Source organism: Cheilinus undulatus, linkage group 18 (assembly GCF_018320785.1).
Source record: "Cheilinus undulatus linkage group 18, ASM1832078v1, whole genome shotgun sequence".
NCBI classification, from domain to species: domain Eukaryota; kingdom Metazoa; phylum Chordata; class Actinopteri; order Labriformes; family Labridae; genus Cheilinus; species Cheilinus undulatus.
In genome coordinates this window covers 18,456,447-18,476,186 of record NC_054882.1, presented here as the reverse complement: position 1 = coordinate 18,476,186, position 19,740 = coordinate 18,456,447, and the positions used below count along the sequence as shown (strand labels likewise).

The window sequence follows — 19,740 nt, the reverse complement described above, 5'->3', positions numbered from 1 at the left end:
TCAGCTTTTCCAAACATTCTGGTTTAATTTTGGAAAAGCTGTGTTAAAAATTCAATTATTTTTACTGTGTGTTAAAAATTCCTTTTTTAAAACATACATGTAAGTTTGTATACATATACAGATATACATATTCATATACATGATGTAAACTCATCAGACATGGATAGCTAGTTTAAATAGTTTTCACAGCATTCAGTTTCATTTTAGAGAATTAAATTCGATGAAGAACATTCCTTTAACAGACTTTCTAGATTAAAAGGGAGAGGTTTCTGTTAGAAAATTTGTATCGAGTGTAACCATAGACTGTAGAACGTTTCCCCCTCTGTTTAGCTACGTCATACGCATTACGCCTACGTGATTGCGTATGCGCTTGTCCCGCCCCCTTCTCCCCTCAGCCCTCTAGCCGCGCAGCTCTTGGACAGAATGGCGGCTCTTTTGGAATCTCTCCTTGTGAAGAAAGCGGATATTAAAACAGTCTTGGACTGGCTCACGAATGCTAAGGTTGGTCCGGGATGTTTACAGACCACATGACTGACATGTAGTAAAAACACTCAACCTAGTGTATCGAATATTTTGAGATGACAGAGCCCCAAACTGATTGTAAACAAAACTTTTAGCTGGGGGGCTAGTGGGCTAAGCTAGCTGTAATCTGTATGGGATGGATTCAGGGGGATACGCTACGTTGTCAACTTTCACATAGTCAGGATAGCGATAATAGTTAAAAAGATTACATCTCAATGTAGCTGTTAGATGCTGTCACCTTTATCGTTACATACACAGACCTGTGCAGCTCAATAGGAATGAATTAGCGCCTATTCAGCTAACGTTGGTTCAAGAGGTTTGTATCAGCCTCATGTCCTGAAGCTTCACTAAAAATATTCAGATTTAATCCATGAAAGACTCATGAAACAAGTGTACTATCAACTTCGCATCTTAGTCTTGTTGATGTTGTTTCCAGTCCAGTTCATTTTCCAACAGTGATGCCTCTCTTTCACAGCACGATGACAGCCTGGCAATCAGTGAACCTGCCTTGACGGTTTACAAACAAGAATTTGTCCCTTTTCTGTTAAACTTCCTGAGAGAGCAGAGCAGCCAGGCACTAACTCATGGCCCTGCCACTCCTGCAAAGACCCCTAGTCGCCCCAGACCCACTGCACAGTCCCAGGGCTTTACTGACAGAAGGGGCTGCAGATCTGCTGGTGGTGGTGCTGGTTCTCGGAGTGCCAGCCGTGTCCAGCTGTTTTCTCCTGCCTCCTCTGTGTCACCTGGAAATGATTGGGATGCTTCTGGGCAATCTGGGTCACACTGTCTAAGTGGGATCAGTGCCTTCAGCAGCCCCTCTTTCACTACAACATGGAGCCCCGCTTCCAGGCCTTCAGGCTCTGAACGTCGGCCTGGACATAGGATCAGTCTGGGGGACTACATGGTTTCTCCTCCTGAGCATCAGCACAGCCCAAATGTCCAGCCTCAAAAGGGTCGCAGGAGAAGTGGAGGCAGCACGGCAGTGGTGGGACAAGGGAGACATGGAGGAGGGCGAGGGGGGCATCACAGTGATGACACTGGACGCTGGGAGAGTGGGATGAGGAGGTCAGGTAGAGGAGGAGGGCACAGTAGGATAAGCGAGCAGGTGTCACCTCCATCAGTGGGGCAGCTCAACTTCGGCAACTTAGAGGAGTTTCCTCCAGTTGGGACGTCACCACTTTCCCCAGCGTGAGTTCAATTAGACAAAAAGTCAACACTGACTCCGTGTTAGTTGCTTTCAGTTTTATGTAACAGTTTCTTGTCTACTCCAGGGCATCCAAACCATCACGGAGAATAAACCCAACACCAGTTGGTGCAGAGCGACCACACTCAAAGCCAAAGACCTGCTTCACCTCCACACCATTCAGCAAACCATCAACTCCCCCTTTAGTTTCAGAGGCAGCTGAGGGGTTGATGACAGTGGGAAGTCCTCTCAGCCTGCATGAAGAGAGGGAGCTACTAAAGCGGGAAAAGTAAGTGCATGTGCAGAATTATTCTAATTTTTGATTCGTTTTTGTGCTTGATATGGCAAGTACTAAATGGTGTCTACTATTTCCCATTCCAAGCTAAAAATATGTGTTAACTTTTGTTATTAATCTCTGTATTTCTACTGAGTATTATGGAAGCCCTTTTAGTTTATTTTCTAGTCTAGTTTCTGATAATATGCTAATTTATTTACTTAGTCATCTTCAGTATTATGAGCCTTTATTATTTTTCCACTGGAGCATCATTAATTCTCTGCCTCAGATTATATATGCTTTATTACTATCAAATATTTGTTTTTAGGACAAGGCTTGCCCAGCAGGTTGGCTCTCCTCTGCCAACCTCTCTGGACCCCAGCACACCGACCAAGACGGGGCTCAGGATTGGATCTAAAGCCACTCCAGATCTGCAGACACCCTGTCCTGAACCATCCAAAGTCATCTTTTCTTTGGAACTAGACCTCCTGGCAGAGCTGTACTGTACCTGCATCTCTGGTGAATCACCACAAGATGGCATTAATGCACCATTTAAATGAAGCTGGTGGAACATCAACTGTTTCTTCATATTTATCAGACCACCTGCATAGATGCATGAAGACATATGAGTTTGTTTGTGTTTTTCTGACTTGCAGAAAACCTTGTGCCAAACATTTTCTTGGAGCTTTTCTTTGTGATACAGTTACTGACGTCTCAGTCTCCTCACAATCACGATGATGATGAGCAGGAAAGTTTGTGTGCAGGGAATTCAGGCATGTACTGAAATATTTTGTAACTTTAACCCTAAAATGTTCAGTCTTTGTGATTTATTTGAATTCATATAATCTAAAACTTTTTCCTCCTTTTTTCAGATGTACTTGAGAAGTGTTACCTACGACAAGTACACAACTGCGTGTATTTTGCGGTGAAGGTACTAGAGAATCAGTTTCAGTGAGTTTTTTTTATCACAGTTATCACAGTTATCCTTTATCCTCTTTACTAACATAAACATGTACTGTCACACAGCAGCTTTCCCCAATTAGGTCCTCATATCCCTCTGATTTTCCCCCCATCTTGTTTTCTTGGCAGGTTGGTTGCTCATTTGGACAAGTGTACATTGCGTCTGCTGGCAGAGAATGAACGGGTGGCATCTTTTTCTCCGGATCTCAGGAACCGTCTGACTCAGGCCCAAGACAAAAGCACAGCCAAGGTAGTTTACCTTTACCATGTGATGCTATAAATAATCAGTCTTATTGAATATGATTGAAAATTGGTCCCAGAATTTCTGCTCTTTAAGATCGGACCTGTTTTGGATTTAATGTTTTTTGTATTCTGCATTTTATTTTTAGACCTGCAAATATGATTCTATTAATTTGTTTGTTTATTAGAATGGCATTAATCTACAACTCTTTTGGAAATTGAATCACCACTTTTGCTATAAAGTAAATTTAAGATACAAAACAATTTGTTTTCCTTCTGTTCTTTCCTTCCTTCTATTCTAAATACACTCTATGGATGCTTTACAGAATGAATGGGCACAAATTCCCTCAGAAACACTACAAAATCTTGTGAAAAGCCTTCCAAAAAGAGTGGAGGCTGTTCTAACGGCAAAAAACTCCACATTAAAGTACATGTATTTGAATACAGTGTCACTAAAATCCATGCTGATGTAATGGTCAGTTGGCTGAATACTTTTTGTCAGTATAGTGCATGATCTTGTGTTGTACAATGTTAATAATTTAATCTTTGATTGCAGCCATACTAAGGTCTGATAATACAGTCAGTTTGCCTCTTGCTTTATTGGATTTCTTGTTTAAATTAACAATTAAAAAGTTCACAACTCCATATGCTTTATAGCTGCCTTTGTGGACTTTTTTTAAAATGTTTTTTGGGTTCTGATTCCTCCTCATCTGTTCCAGCTCTCTCCTTCAGTTTCCACTTTCATCCATTCAGTCCCATTCCAGCCGGCCACTGACAATCGGTCCAATTTTGGTAGTGACAAGGCCTTTCACACCTTTAAAAAACAGAGGTATTATTGAAAGGTTTATGGTTTGTGTAAAACTTCAACAGGCTGAGCACTTAGAGATAATTCAGCATTTTCTTTAACACTTTAGTAATCAATGTCCATGTTTTTTTTCTGTCTCAGGGATATTTTTTATGAGGTATTACGAGAATGGGAAGACTTTCACAAAGAGCCAGGGTGGAACTTTGACTCTGCCCTTGGAAGTAGAATAAGGTCAGTACAAATATTAAATGCGTACAATTTGTCTTCAAGATGTAATTCAGAGCTTTACTTATATTTCTCTCTGTTCATCCTCTTGTTTTTAGAGGAATTATGAGTCAGCTGACTTCTGCAGGAAACCATTCCCACTTTTCCCGTCTCTTCCTTAAGCAGCTTGTTCAGGTAGAGTGTAGCATCTCCCTCACACTTAAACTGTAGATCATAAATTAAAACTTCTGTACAAGGGGAAATTTTTTGGAGCTGCTTCCTGACACATTCATCACTTTCTAAACAAATGTTGCAGTACATAGAGCACACACCAGGTACAATAAATCCTCCAATTTCTTTTAGATGTGTAAAGGCCCTTGTGTGAACAGCTCTCCTGGAGATACTCCTGATGCTGACCTGCTAGGCATGCTGGGAGCAGACAGCCTGGGGCGCCTCAAACGCCTCGAGGAGCGTCTCATTCAGCCTCATGGAGTCGCAGGTCCCTGCCCTCCTCCTTCCTTTCCTGGTCATCAGGAGTTCTTCAGGGATTTTCTACAGACAGCCAGCTGGTAAGACATTATCACTAATTATACTTTATCAAAACCAAACATAAACTCCAAGATTAATACCTTGAATTTAGAAAAATAAATTGTTTTAGTGATATTTATCCTGACAGGAAGTTAAAGCAGTCACTTTACTTTCTCTGCAAGCTTTGCCTTCATTTGGCAGTAGTCTTTTCTGAACTTAATGAGCCTTTTCCTACATTTAAAGCTAAAATCTGCAGTGTCTGTTGTCTTTCTGTGATCTAACAAGTCTTCCATATTGTGAACCAGCTGCCAGCTGAACCAGCATTTGCAGGACAGCCTGTGTCAGCAGCTCCTCCAGCTGGATGAGGTGTCCATCATTAGCCCTAAAGCTTCCATTGGAGAGGGCGAGGAGGAGGGAGAGGGTGATATGGAGCAGCAGGTATACCAGCAGAGAAATATATTATATTGGAAGTCATGAATACATTTGTAACAAACTATTTTTGTTACAGTTATTTAAGCTTTTTAACCCAAAGCAAAGCTAGTTCATTAAATTACTAACATGCCACATTCAGAAAACTTCAGAATCTGTTATGTGTTGACTAAAACATGGTATTTCCTCTCTTTCTACTTCAACAGGATGAGAAGCAGAGGTTCACATCAGTGCTGCTTCTTGCTCGTCTTCTTGCCAAGTTTCTTGGATTTATTTCCTTTCTACCTTACCAAACAACTGAGAGACCGTCCAGGGAAATACAGGAGACTGCTATAGAGCTGCGCAGCAAGGTGAGGGAAAATAAGAATGCACTTACTAGTATATGGCATGTTTTAGGTAAAGCAGGAGACATCTCAACACAGGATTGCTTTTCTCCACATTTTCAATGAGGACTAATGTGGTTAGTCTATTAGTCTATTTTTTTCTGGTCTTTAACCATCCTAATAGATAATGTCTCTTACTTTCCTCAGAGTGTTCCTGTGCTGGATGTGTGTGCAGTCCTGAGTAACAGTATGAAAAGAAGGCGCACCATCCTGACAGTGCCCTGGCTGGTGGAGTTTCTCTCCATGCTTGACTTCATTGGTCCTCTTTTGCTCTGTTATAGAGCTGTGTTGGGCACATTGCTTTTACTGTACAGGTCAGTCTCCATCTCTGCATGCCTATACTAAAAGATTGGTAGAGAAATAACCTTGCAAAGCAGATGGATAGGCCAGACTCCATGTTTGTCATCAGGCAAATCCATTTTGCAAAGCTACAATCTACAACATTTGTGCCAGGTCTGAAAACAGACCTAGCCAATCAGCATCGCTTGAGGAGAGCTAAGCGGTAGCTACGGGCGGGGTTGAGTTGTACCGGAAACTGACAACAATGGTTGCCACCAGTGTAGCGATTAGCTTGGTATACTAAAGGGAAGTTTGGTCAGAACTGGACCACAAGCGTTAAGAGTCACAACGAAAGGCTCTTGGCGGAGATTTTGCTGCACGTCTTCCAACCATTTAAGCAAGACCTACTATTAGTGCACTAAATGTTTTGCTAATTGCAATTAATCACATGCTTTATTGTTGCTTTCAACACACTTTGGTTAAGGCATTTCAGCATCTCCCTGCAGCCACAGTGATGTAAAATAAGTCCACTGCTTCTTTAAGTCTCATTTTACTTTAGAAAATTATACAGACAGCTCAGTGGAAAACAGTCATCTGAACCTTTTTAATGTTTTCTAATTTCATTTTCGATCCATAAAAAGTTCCTTTTTCCGCGTTCAAGATCATCTTCAATCTACCATTAAAAGCAGGTCTGTATCCAACAGGAAGTTTATTACCCTTAGTTTAAGATGGTAGAAAAATAAAAAAAGTGTTTCACAAAACTGTTTAAAATGCAAAATAGTGGAATAAAAAAATGAATTTAAAAGGGTGCAAATAATCACAATTAACTACAGAACTTCTGGGATTCATTGCGATTAAAAATTTTAACCTTTTGACAGCCCTACTCATAAAATCTGACCTCTCTTTTCCTTGTAGGAGAATGTTGCTGGGCAGATGTGGAGAAATGTGTTACCTGAACAAGCTGCTCATGGTTTCTGTGTTGGGCTGGCTTTTTCAAGTATGACCTTCCCTTTTTATTTTCTTTGTTTTGTATATTGTTGCACATAGAAAATCATAGAACAAAAAAAAAAATAATAACATTTGTAGCTTCCTTGCGTCTGTCTGAATATAATATTCATTGAACTTGTGCAGATTCCAGTGATCCCTGAGGACATTTTCTTCACTAATGATTTCACTGAGATGGCTAAGCTGGAGGACAACATTACAAGTGCTGCAGGGCTTGTAAGTTGAATATCCATCCAGGTGTTTTATAAATCCATTGGTGTTTCTTTGTTTTAATGGGGTATTCATTTCTTGTTGATCTGCAGGATGGCATTCCTTTGGTGGATCAGCAGCTTCTCTATATATGCTGTCCATTTCTCAGTAAGTGGAAATCACATTTTATTCCCCCCCTAGTACAAATGCCACGTTTTATAACTTGCATGTACATTTTATAGGATTCTGGTAATATAATCATCTTTTTGTAGTATAATTTGTAGCTATAGTTTTGTTTTGTATTGTGTTGTTCATTGAATAGTGCATAATCTTCTAGACAAGTGTCAGACTCCATGGTTTGTATCGTTCCAGGTGAGTTTCGTAAGCTTCTCGCTGCTTTTGTGTCTGGAAGTACTGCCAAAAGTGGAGGAATCATTCGCAAGATCACTCCCACTTCTGCTGAGCTCAGGGATACGCCGACCACCAACAGATCGCAGCAGAAACTGCAGGTGAGTCAACAGCGGAGGTGATCAAGCTGGATATGGTGTGATATCACTAAATTGCCTGCGTGCAAACATTTTGACTGATTGTTTAAATGTGACAGGTGGATCTCGAGCAAGCCTTCTTCCACAACCAGCCACCGTCGCTGCGCCGCACAGTGGAGTTTGTGGCAGAGAGAATTGGATCCAATGCCGTCAAACATATGAAGTCAGTACAAGTTCACACAGGCTCTTAAAATATTCCAAATCAACCATATACATCGCATTTCATTATTTAACCTTCACCGGCCGCTGAGTTACAGTTGAGAATTGAAAAAGACTTTTTAAATAAAAGTCAATAAACCTGCATCTGTGGTTGGTTGCCTTCCTAAAAGGCTTGTGAGTGTTCAACAGTCCACATTTATCAGCACTTTAGGGGGTAGCTGGAGAGAATTCCAACACCACATGTAGATGCATTGTGTATGTGTTATTAAACTGTTTTAAACTTGATAGCTAAATTATGCGTAACTAATAGCATATATATGTAGTATTAATGTGTTCCTATCCCTTTGTGAATGTACTCCAGGGCAACATTAGTGAGTGAGCTGGTGGATCGTGGGGAACAGATGCTGAAAGGCGGCCTGGAGTCACCAAACTCAAACCCTTCCAAACTGAATGAGTCCATCTGTGCTCAGCTGTGCGTCGCGGGGTTGGAGGCGCTAGCAAGGGCTACCAGGTACCACAGCTTCCTTTAAATGTCTTTAGATTTATTGCAATATTAGAACTGGAAACAGAGTATGAGTCTGCATGAGTGAAGATTTTTCATTGATTCAAGGATATATAAACAAAGCCAAGTGGATTTTTGTTCTTGTTAATCAGCATATTTTGTGGCTTTTTTCAGATTTTGCAGTGAGAAAAGTCCTGAAGCCATACGAATTCTTCTCCCTGAAGAGACCTCCTCCACTGTAAGTTCAGCAAAAATCATGCATGTAGAAAAAAATCGCTTAAGTGCTGCAATTCTTATTCTTTAGTCAAAAAGAGATGGAGAAAACACTAGAAACGTGTGAGTGGGTTGTTTCAGTGTTTTGTACTTGCTGCCTATCTGAAGGTCTTGACCACATCGGAAAACATCACCAAACGCCTCGCAACAGAAAAGGCCTGCAGCTGGCTCTCTGCAAACATCACAGGTAGCTCGTTAATTCACCATGCTTGTGGTTTTGTATATTTTCACTTTTTAATACAAACTAAGCCTACTCTAAATGTACTCTTTTCCCTTTAGGGATGCAGGGCAGTCTTTAATCGTTCTCGCCTTTTATTATCAGCTGAAATTCTGGAAATGTAGTATGCACCGTGGATCTAAAAAGTCTACACACCCCTGTTAAATGTCACATTTTGGTGATGCCCAAAAAAAAGCCAAGACATTTTATTCCAGGAATATTTCCAATGTTAATATACATGCTATACAAAAGGAAACAAAGAAATCTTTTAGTAGGAATTGATAAAGAATACAATAAGAAAGGGAAAACTGGTTGCGTAAATATCCACACTCTTTACCAATACTTTGTTAAAGCACCTTTTTATTACAGCATTCAGTCTTTTTTGGGAAGAGTCTGTCTGTGTAATCTTTCTGGACCTGAAATTTTCCCTCTCTGAGGACATTTCCATGGCAGAGTCCTCCTTAGGTCACCCATAGATTTCCAGCAGTATTCAGGTCATTGCACTGGCTCGGCCAGTCCTAAACTGTTATCTTCCTCTGTTGGAGCCATTCTTTTATAGATTTGGATGCATGCTTTGAGTCATGGTCACACTGAAAGGTATTCATCTTCATCCTCAGCTTTCTAGCAGACACCTGTAGGTCTGTGCCAAAATGAACGGGTATTTGGAACTGATTGTTTTCTCTCCATTAAAGCCACAGATCCAGTTGAAGGAAAAAAGCCTCAAAGCATGATGCTGCTCACACCGTGCTTCACCATGGGTGTGGTACTCTTTTTTTTGTATTCTCATATTCTGGCTGTGAGGTGGGGGACAAGATGGAAGCTTTTTCTTCAAAAGAAAGCCAGACTAAATTTTGCAAAAACATAGATAACGTCTCCTGGAAGCATATGGGAAAGTGGGTTATGGTCTGATGAGACCAAAGTTGAACTATTTGGCCACCAAAGGTGTGGTTGACACAAAAACAACACCAAAAGAGCACCATACCCACAGTGAAGCATGATGTCTGCAGCATTATGCTTTGGGACTGTTTTCCTCCAGCTGGATCAGTGGCTGTAGTTAGTGCGGATTTCCAACATTTCCAGATACCTGTTGATTTTGGCATTCAACCTTCAGCTAGAAAGCTGAAGCTAAAGTTGAATTTAACATGTCAGCATGATAGTCACCTAAAGCATACATCCAAAGAATGAAGAATGGCTTCACCAGACGAGGCTAAAAGTTTTGGATTGGCCAAAACTTGAATCCTGCTGAAAATCTGAGGGGTGACCTGTGGAGGGCTCTGTATAGGAAGTGTCCTCCTAATCTGACAGATTCTGGATGCTTTTGAAAGAAAGTGTTGATGAATTTGCCAAGTTTTGCCAAGTCGGTTTGGTACGGCAGGGTACATGTTTTTTTGTGTTTTCATTATCAAAGTCAAACCGTACTGTCCCACTTTTTGGCACCCTTCTGCAGGGGTGCCAAGCTTACCAATCCGTCCCAAGAAGGTGGAGCTACACACATAAAAATAGGGGTTTGCACTGATGTCACATTTAGCGTGCGGCACGAAAACTCAGCCAAAGTACGTCTGTCTGCTCTATGAGGAGTAGGTGAAAATGGGAGAAAAACAGACTGGTATCTACTTAAATTAGGGATATTTGGATGGACTCAAAAAGTATGAAGGCTGTAATGAAATCAAAAGGTGCAAAGCATTGGTCTGGTGGTGTGCAAATTTATGCAAACACATGTCCTTTTATGGTAACACTTTAGTATAGAGATCAACTCTCACCATTAATTAGCTGTTTATTAGCACACCAAGTAGTAGCATATTCACTGCTGATTAGTCATTATTAAGACCTTAGTAGTATCTTATTTTACAAGACCATAATCTATGGCTAATAGTCCTTTAAGAGTTTTCCCCTGACAACCTCCTTATTACTGCATATAAATGGCAAATTAGGAAGTTGTTTCACATAAATTGTGATCTTAATGCTTAGTGTGGCCCTTTTAAGGTAGTAGTACCACAGGAATAGTTATTTCCCCTTAATTACTCTATCCTCATGAAACAAAGCATAACATTTCTATTTTTAGTAATGTCCAAATTAAACCTTTGTAACTCAGAATATGTACCCCAGACTAATGTGAGGTCTTGTTCATCATTAATGCTGTGCATTAAATATATTTTATAGGATTACTTGGTTAATTGACAGAATAATTGGTAGAATACACGATTACAGAAAGAATCATTTACTGTAGCCCAGTGGCAAAATTTTTGGCATACTCTTGCTGACACTTAAGTAAAAAATAAACTGTTTTTTTAAGGAAAACAGATTCATAGACTAGATAAGTTGTGATTTCTCAGGCCTTTCTTGTAATAAACTACCTGCAGTGTAAATATTTTGTAACATCCCTGGGGAAATCTACTTAGAGACTGAACTTTAAAGTGAAGGGTGCTGCCTTGATCATGCTCCAGGGCATAATTGCCATTGTATGAAAACAAAAGCAGTGCTGTGATTTACCTTTTTTCCATGTTCTTTGCCGTCAGCCCTAATCAGACGAGAGTGGAAGAGCAGGTATGACCGTGTGATGAAGGCGGTGGGAAGCCCACCGGTTCCAGACTCCGGTGATGTGGTCGAGCTGGTCATTCAGGAGCAGTCAACTACACCTAAGAGGAAACAAGGAAGTGAGAGAGTGACATCCTGCCCTCCACACTGCAGCCACAGTGCTTCACTGCCCTCTGACGTCCTCATAGAGATGAAGGTTCGTCCGCATGAGAATTCAAGTGTACATGCACGAAATGGAATTGCTTAGGGTTGTTATTCTGCAGAAAATCACAATTTTGTCCAATTTTTTTAACCTTCTCAGCTTAATTTTATTCTAAAAGATATATAAGAATTAAAAAAACATGTCTAGAGAGAGTAAACTAAAGTAGAATTGATTGATGTCTGCATGAACTGAATGTAGGAGTTGCTGAGTGTCGCAGTCGGCCCCAGGACTGATGAGGAGCTGCCAACTGGTTCTCAGATCAATACGCTGCTACAGAGAGTGGGAGAAACACTGGCTTGCAGGAAGGTACATGAGACGTATGAGTGCAAAATGCAACTTTATCATTACTAATTTCACTAGTATTCACTGCAGCCTGTTCTTTTCTCTTAGTATTCAACTGCAGTGTCAGAGCAGATGCTGGTGAACTGCACTGTCCTACTGGCCTGCAAACTGGGTAAGAATGATGGGCTCTTAATTGATGTATTTGTTATGTGCATTGTGTTAACTGAAAATGGCTTCATAGCAGGGCTTGACATTGAAACCCCCCAACTAGCCAAATGCGGATGGATTTTGGCCGTGGCAGGTAGCAGCGTGACTCTAACTAGCCACGATGGCGGGTTGAATTTATCAGTGTCACAACTTATGCTTCACTCTGAAAGTGCTTGTCAGTTAGCCCTTATGATTTAGACTTGTTACAGAGAGGCTGTTCGGCACATAAAAGCTCAAATTTCCCGCCAAAATAACTGAAAAGCGGCTGGTCTCTTCATCCATTCGTGCGTATTTTATGCAGCGCCAAGGGCTTTGATGCTGTATGACACACACAAACGCGACACTCACAGACATATACGGACACACACTCGCACTGACGGGTTGGTTAGACTGAAGGCTTCTATCTGTTGAGGGAAAATGTTTCAGAATTTGCAGGATAAACTCAGACCTGAACTTTCTCTTTCTGCTTTAAAGTGCCTCTCTGTCCATGTGTGTCAGGGCCGTTTATGTGTGTGTGCTCTCCAGCTGTGTGTCTCTGTTGCTCGTGCAAGCCAGGGCGGGCGGTGTGTCTAAATATTTTTTAATTAATACTCCATCTGTATTCTTTGTTTGTTGAGGGCGATCTAAATGATAAAAAGCTCAGCAAAGGTGCGCATACTTTAAATGTCATTGAAACTTTTAAACGTTTGTATATTCAGGGTTTATTATAAATTCGCCATAAATTGATAATTAACGGTTATAAAAGACGAGAGGAACTCTGAAACTTTAAATCAGTTCACTGAGGCAGTGAGAAACAGAGGCAGAAGGATAAAAGTCTGTAACTAATCACTTAGAAGTCCAAGAGAATTCAACTAAACGGTGATTTTTTCCTTCCTCTTATATTATACATCTGTTGTTTAATGTTCTCCAAATGTGAGCTTCACCACCAAATGTAAGTCATCTATTACTTGAAGAGATATTTTAATTAGTATTAGACACACATATGAAAACATTTCCTCCATACAGTATAGAGCAGAGGACAGGAGAAGTTGGACACTTAATATTCTCTGGTGAAGATTTGTAAGAGTGAAAATTAGAGATGAAAGTAGAGCACGTGTGTCATATCATACGCTTTGTACCAAATTTGACATATAGCTCAGAGTTACCAAACACCAAAGTTGTGGCTAGTGGAAATACTGAGTGGCTAGTAAGTTTGCAGAACCACTAGCCACCGTGGCTGGTGAGCAAAAATGTTAATGTCAAGCCCTGATCATGGCTTTTGCCACGTATGATGTATAAAATGACTATATCGCGAACATAGAGTACAAATTATGTGGAAGTTTTGAGCTGTCAGCGTGACTTTCTCACTGGAGTTTCGCTTCTCCCATTGTCCCTGAATGCATCTTTCACAGCAGAGAGCTCTCTCTCTCCCTATCCCCCGCCCATCCAGAAAACTCGTCCACACAGGTGCGCTGTTGTATCAGCGACGAGAGAAGCAAGTCAGAGGAAGGTAAACAGAGCAGCATGGCGAGTTAGCAGTGAGAAAAAGCCCTGGATCTGCAGCGTTGAGCAGTTGTTCAACTTTGAAAAGGAAGAGGTCAAACTCACGTGGTATTTGTTAAAATACGTCGCAAGATGATGCCGAGATAACAGCAGCAGTAACACAACTCATTGCTAGAGACATAAGCCCAGTGTTGTTGAAAAGCCAGGATTTAAAAATTTCATAAAGACACTTAATCCAGAATACGTGATTTGCTTGGACGCGAGCATTTTGGTGAAAACTCCCCACCAGAGTCGTACATGTCAGAGAGAAGACGACCCAGCAGCAGACAAATGTTATCCACAACCACAGAGCCTTATCTTAGCCTAACAGTTCAAAACACCGATAGCAAGAAGTTAAATTGCCCCCCCCATGGTCACAAAAAAGAGTTTGTGTCATAAGATCTAAAGATGCTCTCATGTTCAATAAAATCTAAAGATGCTCTCATGTTCAATAAAATCTAAAGATGCTCTCATGTTATGAACTTGTCAGAAACTGGTCCAGCTTTCATCAGCACAGATAATGGACTAATGTAATCACAGCTGTGAGCCTGAATGGTGGATTAGACTGCAGGGTTTTGGCCTTTGGCGGCATGCAGGATTGGTGAGTTTTGTGTAGGTTTGCTTCACCCTTAATAAGGAAAATAATCATTTTATAATCAGCAATAATTAACATAACACAGAAAACATTTCAGGAATTTGCATACACTGTAAAATACATTGTATAATAAAATGTAAGTATTTCATGATTTATGTATTTTGATTTATTAGTAAAAGATTGAAGATTAATATTAGAATGAAGTCCTTTTCAACATAAAACTGCTAAATTTGACTTAATATTGATTTTTACCCTTTCTGCATATGGTTTTATTCAAAATCCAATAGAATCGTCTATTCTTATCACCAAACTAGTGTCATTTGGGGCTGAATTAAATACAGCTGCTGAGAGGCCATTTCAAAATATATATCCTGTATTGGGACATGCCTCGTTATCAGGATTTACAAAATGTTTAGGGGGGATTTGATCAGCGAATTTTACTTCTGGAACCAGAGCCACCAAAAAGGGGTGGAGCTTAGAGAAGGATATATGGAATGTTTAACACATTTATTCTGGAATTGTGGTATTGTTGCATCATAGACAGAACAGAACTCTTAAGACACAGTCATATTCACAGCTAGACTCATTACACCTGTGACTTTCATGTGAAAACTTGTGAGAGTTACCCTGAGTACGGATATATTATCGACATCCGGTGAATTCTCCTGATAGTTTATTATTGAAACAGCAGTTGTTCCCAACATGGATCTACTGTCAAATCAATTCAAGAGGCTAAGTTTTAGAGAGGTTGAAGAAATGGCTTTGGCACCAGAGAAGTATTATTTCTGCACATTCTTCAAAGCTGAGGAAGTGCCACTGCCAGAGGAACTAGAACCAGAGAAGCTGGATTTTGAGCCTCCAAAAGACATTGCCTGCCTTCTAAACCCAGCATATCCACCAAGTGAGGAGGAGCATCCACAGACATGTGCTAAATCACAGCCTGTGGCTACAATAGCGGACAACTTGGTCGCCAAGTTTGATTTGTCAGAGGCTCTTGAGGCTCCGCTACCTCCAAGTCCTCTGCCTGTGGTCTACGATCCTTCCTTAGATCAAGAGATGGCTGATTTGTTCTCCCAGCAATGTCAGATCCACACAGCAATGCCCTGCATTTACCCGGCATTGGCTGAAGATGTTGATTTGAGGCCCCTCAGCGTGTTGGCCGAGATTCCTCTGCCAAGTAATGTCAAGGCAGACACAGAGTACGCTAGGGAGAACATGTTTCCGGACCTTAAGGTCTTCCAGCACCCGTCTCTGGATGACCAACTATATGAAATCATGTGCCAGCATCTCTTCCAGAAGGCTCAGAGGATTCCTTTACCTCCAAGTCCTTTGCCTAGGGAGCTGGACATGGACGACAACATGGACGGCACCCACTGGGGACTAAACAAAATCAGGTCCTGGTCTGTGGATGCAGAGCTGGATTTGCTATCCCAGCATCTCAGCAGCAAGCCTTGGGAAATCCCTCTACCACCAAGTCGTTCTCCATCACCTGATCAAGATGATCACCATGAAGTAGATACTGGACTGATGCCACTCAATGTGTTGGCAGACATTCCTCTGCCTGAGAGCGCAGTTGATGGATTTGATGAAAAGGAATATGCCAAAACAACAAACATCGGCTTTCCTAGGGAGACAGGGTCTACAAGTCTGAAGAGGAAAAAGTGTCCAAAAGTGTCTTCAGTAGATGCAAGGCCAATGAAGCGTCATAGGCAGGAGGAAGCACTATCACCATAGAGAAGATCGTCCTCTTCAGCGTTCATTAATGAGGATGATAAGTCATTAATGAGGATGATAAGAAAAACCGTCTGAACAAGATATGGGTCCTTATTGATGGTGATGCCTCCAGACAAGATCCATCGCGCCCAAATGTACCTCCAGTGAAAGTGGTGAATCATCCAGGTGACGCCTTTGGTGACAGTTTATCATCCTGTTTTGAACTCTGAATGATATCAAGCCCCTGATTTCTCCATCAGGCCTCAAAATAAAAGGTACTGTAAATAAACATGAAACAAGTTCATCTTTACAAAATTACTTTAGAGGTACATAATGCTACCTCCTAGATGAATCGACGTGATGTTTTTCCATAAAACTTAGGACATGGAACAGAGACAGTTCAAACATCTAAAGGGGGAAAACATACATGACTATTGTACTCAAATAAAAATACAGTTACTCTGGTTTAAATTTACTTCAGTAAAAGTGCAAGCAATGGGCTATAAATCTATTAAACCAAAAGTAAAAAGTATTTAATTTAAAGTTCACTTAAGTACTGAGTAGCTACTAAGGAGCTGTACAGTAAAATATGATCTTTCCTTCTGGCATGAACAACAAGAGAAGAGATCTACCAGGTTTTTCAGGTAAATTCACTCCTCTATAATAAAGTAAAATACACAGCAAAATTGAAAGTGTTCATTAATCTGACAGAGAACACGTTAATGAAGATTATCACCACATATGTGACGTTTCTGGATCCTAGCCCTTCATCAGACATGAGCAGACACAGGGGATACACCTCCATATATGCACAGCCTGAATCACCTGACAAGTCATGTGACAAAATTCTGCCAATGTGAGGACAGTTCATATCAAGAAATATATACACAAATATACCTGTACACTGTACACCATGTTTTTAGAAAATTATACAATAATACTGCATGTCAACTTTAGAAAAAATAAATTTGTTGAGAAAAAATACAATCTTAGAAAAATATATCAAATCAATTCAGATACATCAATAAAACTGGGGAGCCCCATCATAGTGACACACAATAACAAGCAAAAAATATGTAACAAGACACAAGTATTAAAATACAAAGAAGTTGCCCTGTCAGTTTAAAGGAAGTGACAATCTATTATTGGTGTTCTTGTAATCTGCTGTAGCTTTTTCTAATAAACAGCCGGTTAACAGTATTTTAATTTTAGCATAAACTTGATACCCATTAAGAAAATAAAAATCTAAGAGTCTTGACTCTTAGATGACTGTCTCTAATAGTCTGACCCATATCTCAGTAGTGTGCTGTTTCATATGTCCAGGGAGAAGTGCTTTATTAAGAGGAGAGCTGATATTGATCATATTGGTGAGGGAAAGTAGAGCACGTGTGTCATATCATACCCTTTGTACCAAATTTGGCATATAGCTCAGAGTTACTAGACACCAAATTTGTGGCTAGTGGAAATACTGAGTGGCTCGTAAGTTTGCAGAACCACTAGCCACCATGGCTGGTGAGCAAAAAAGTTAATGTCAAGCCCTGCTTCATAGACTATGAAACTATGGAAGTACCTTAAAGTCCATATGTAATAAGAGCTGCCTGTTGTTTGTGTTTGCTCAGTGTCTGCAGAGCTGCCGGTGCTGCCTCCATCAGGGTGCGTCAAAGGTGACAGGGTTGTTGTGGGTCCTGGTTCAGGGTCAGAGCCTCCTGTCAGAGCACTGCTGGAGCAGCTTGTTGAGCTATGGGAAGGAGACTGTTGTTCCTCTGCCCCCCTCCACCTTCTATTTACCCCCCTCACCGTCACTGCTGTGCTGAAGGCAAGCGACACTGAAGTACGTCTCCAAAATCTCCTACAACTGTTACTTAAAGTTTTAATGATACTTCAACTCCTTCTGTCTTTTTAGGCTTTATATTTGTATGATATCCACCTCATATACCTTAATCATGTATATTCATGGCCATTTATAGCCTTTGTACAGGTTCTAGATAAGTGATTTAAAGCAACAGGTATGGGCAAATGTTTGCTCAAACATTTCAGATCAATTTGCTGTTCTTAATAGACAGCTTTATGTACTCACCCTGATTGATATTGCACTGATAATCCCTCTAAGTTGCAGGACAATTTCTAGTGTTTAGCTCATGAATTTGAACATTTAGTCCTGCTTCACATTGCTACATGAGTTTTGAGTGCCCCTCCACCATAAACATCACTCAAAATAAGCTATTCTGCTGAATTATTATTATGTCCAAAAGACATAAATCTGGTGTTACTTACTAGTTTATTGCTTACTGCGCATATTGTATATTTAATATGAGAAGTACTTTTTGGAATTTTTGCCTCTTTTAACATTTGGTAATAAAGAGACAGACAAAAAAGGAGGGAAATGACAAGATTTAAAAGGTCCATGGTCTTACTTGAATATTCCATCACTGACATGCTCAAATGAGTCACTTTTTTTTAGTTTTAGGCTGTTGTGTGCAATTTTATGAAGCATTTCCCCCTCAATCCACTTTTTAGCTTAAATTTAAGCTTTACATGTCTGAGATGTGAAGCCTCTGGACTTTTAACCTTTCACAATGTATGGTTTTGTCTTTTTTAGTGGAACAACTACCTTTTCCTGGTCAGAAAGCTGGTGGATAAAGACGTCCTGAGCAAAGAAGAGGTCATATCTCATTGGAAGAAGTTAACAAACGTAGCCTTGCCAGCGGTGAGTTTTCATTTCGTTCTTGTTATTACATATTCCTTTGAAGATTTTTTTCCTTTCTATAGTGATCTGACCTCTTTTGACTCTTTCCCTCTATCTGTCTCTTACTGACTTTGTTCTCTCGTTTTTGTGTCATTTCAGGAGCTGATAGAAAATTTTCAGCTGCAGTCACAGGGTATTAAGCCACAGTCGCCTCTGGCTGAGTTGCAAAGCCATCTGGACATGCTGCAGGTGTCCCAGCAGACAGTAGAGGGTGCTACATGACAATAATATTATGCCCATGGAAACCAGAGCACCTTTTCTGTGATCCCCTCAGTGTTTTATACCAGTTCTGTCAGTGTGGTACTCAAGAAAGAGAGACCATTTGGATGAGTTCCTGTTGTTTACTATTTCTGAGTTTCTAATGCACAGCACATCAGAGCTGTCCCACAGTTGGTCTCTGCACACACTCACGAGCCCGAGACTTTTGGTATTCACCTGTGCAGTTGGAGCAGCCTTTTATGAATCTCTCTTTGGTAAGGTGCCAGTGTAAAAACAAGTGAAGCCCTGCCAGTCAGGGGAGCATGGGACCACATAAACTCAGACTTTATACATGTTGAACTTTGTATCTGTTTCTGTCTGATGGGAGTACTTGTAGATTAAATAGTCAAGACTATAACAAAAAAAATAGCAAAGATAGAATATGCAATTGTATATTTTTGTTGTTTGTAGTATTAAACACATGTAGCTCTTATGCATTTATACTCCTATGTATGATGCCCCTGTAAAAGCCATAGTCCAGACTACCCCTTAAAATAGACAGAAAATGTTGATTTTAAAGACACTCTTGAAAGAATTGATGTCTTAAATTTAGTAAAGCACTTTCACACACTGCCTTTGACCACCAATACTAGTGACTGCATGTTAATTTCATGAATGCCAGACTGCGTTTGTGATTTGTTTTTGTTCATGTTGAACGGCTTCTGTATTTCCTGCTGCTTTTAAAAATGAAATATTTTTATGTTGCCAAAATGAAATAATAAAGATTTAATCTGCCTTGAGGTTGTACTCATGATTATTGTCTCTGTTGATAATCCTAGATTAGTCATTGGCTGGTTTAATGGCTTAAAAATTGTAAAAAGTTGCTAAAAATTTGAATTAATGTTTCCCAAAGCCCATTAAAATTCCCAAATTTGAAAAATTTGCTGCTAATTAATTGTTTTTATTTTTAATATCTGAAACTTGTGTTTCATGTGCCTTAGTTTTGGTAACAGGGTTGCACCAAGCAGGCCTTCCCACTGAATT

At 40.3% G+C, this 19,740-nt stretch overlaps 1 protein-coding gene across 2 annotated transcripts; it reads left to right on the top strand.

Moving 5' to 3' along the window:
• Window positions 1-396: 396 nt before the first annotated feature.
• Window positions 397-19,512, top strand: cdan1 (codanin 1). 2 transcript variants are annotated; one of them, XM_041813306.1, is made up of 28 exons: window positions 397-501; window positions 998-1,710; window positions 1,794-1,994; window positions 2,308-2,498; window positions 2,636-2,752; window positions 2,852-2,930; window positions 3,069-3,189; window positions 3,899-4,008; window positions 4,126-4,215; window positions 4,308-4,383; window positions 4,552-4,757; window positions 5,022-5,154; window positions 5,352-5,495; window positions 5,676-5,842; window positions 6,723-6,804; window positions 6,939-7,028; window positions 7,115-7,169; window positions 7,374-7,510; window positions 7,606-7,709; window positions 8,067-8,216; window positions 8,382-8,445; window positions 8,589-8,667; window positions 11,214-11,428; window positions 11,633-11,740; window positions 11,825-11,888; window positions 17,372-17,583; window positions 18,352-18,459; window positions 18,598-19,512. In XM_041813306.1, exons 1-28 carry the CDS (start codon window positions 424-426, stop codon window positions 18,718-18,720), a joined length of 4,017 nt encoding a protein of 1,338 aa, XP_041669240.1. In that variant the 5' UTR covers window positions 397-423; the 3' UTR covers window positions 18,721-19,512. The 2 variants fall into 2 exon arrangements, with proteins under 2 accessions (XP_041669240.1, XP_041669241.1); XM_041813307.1 differs by lacking the exons at window positions 17,372-17,583; window positions 18,352-18,459; window positions 18,598-19,512 and adding an exon at window positions 13,315-13,840.
• The last annotated feature ends 228 nt before the right edge of the window (window positions 19,513-19,740 follow it).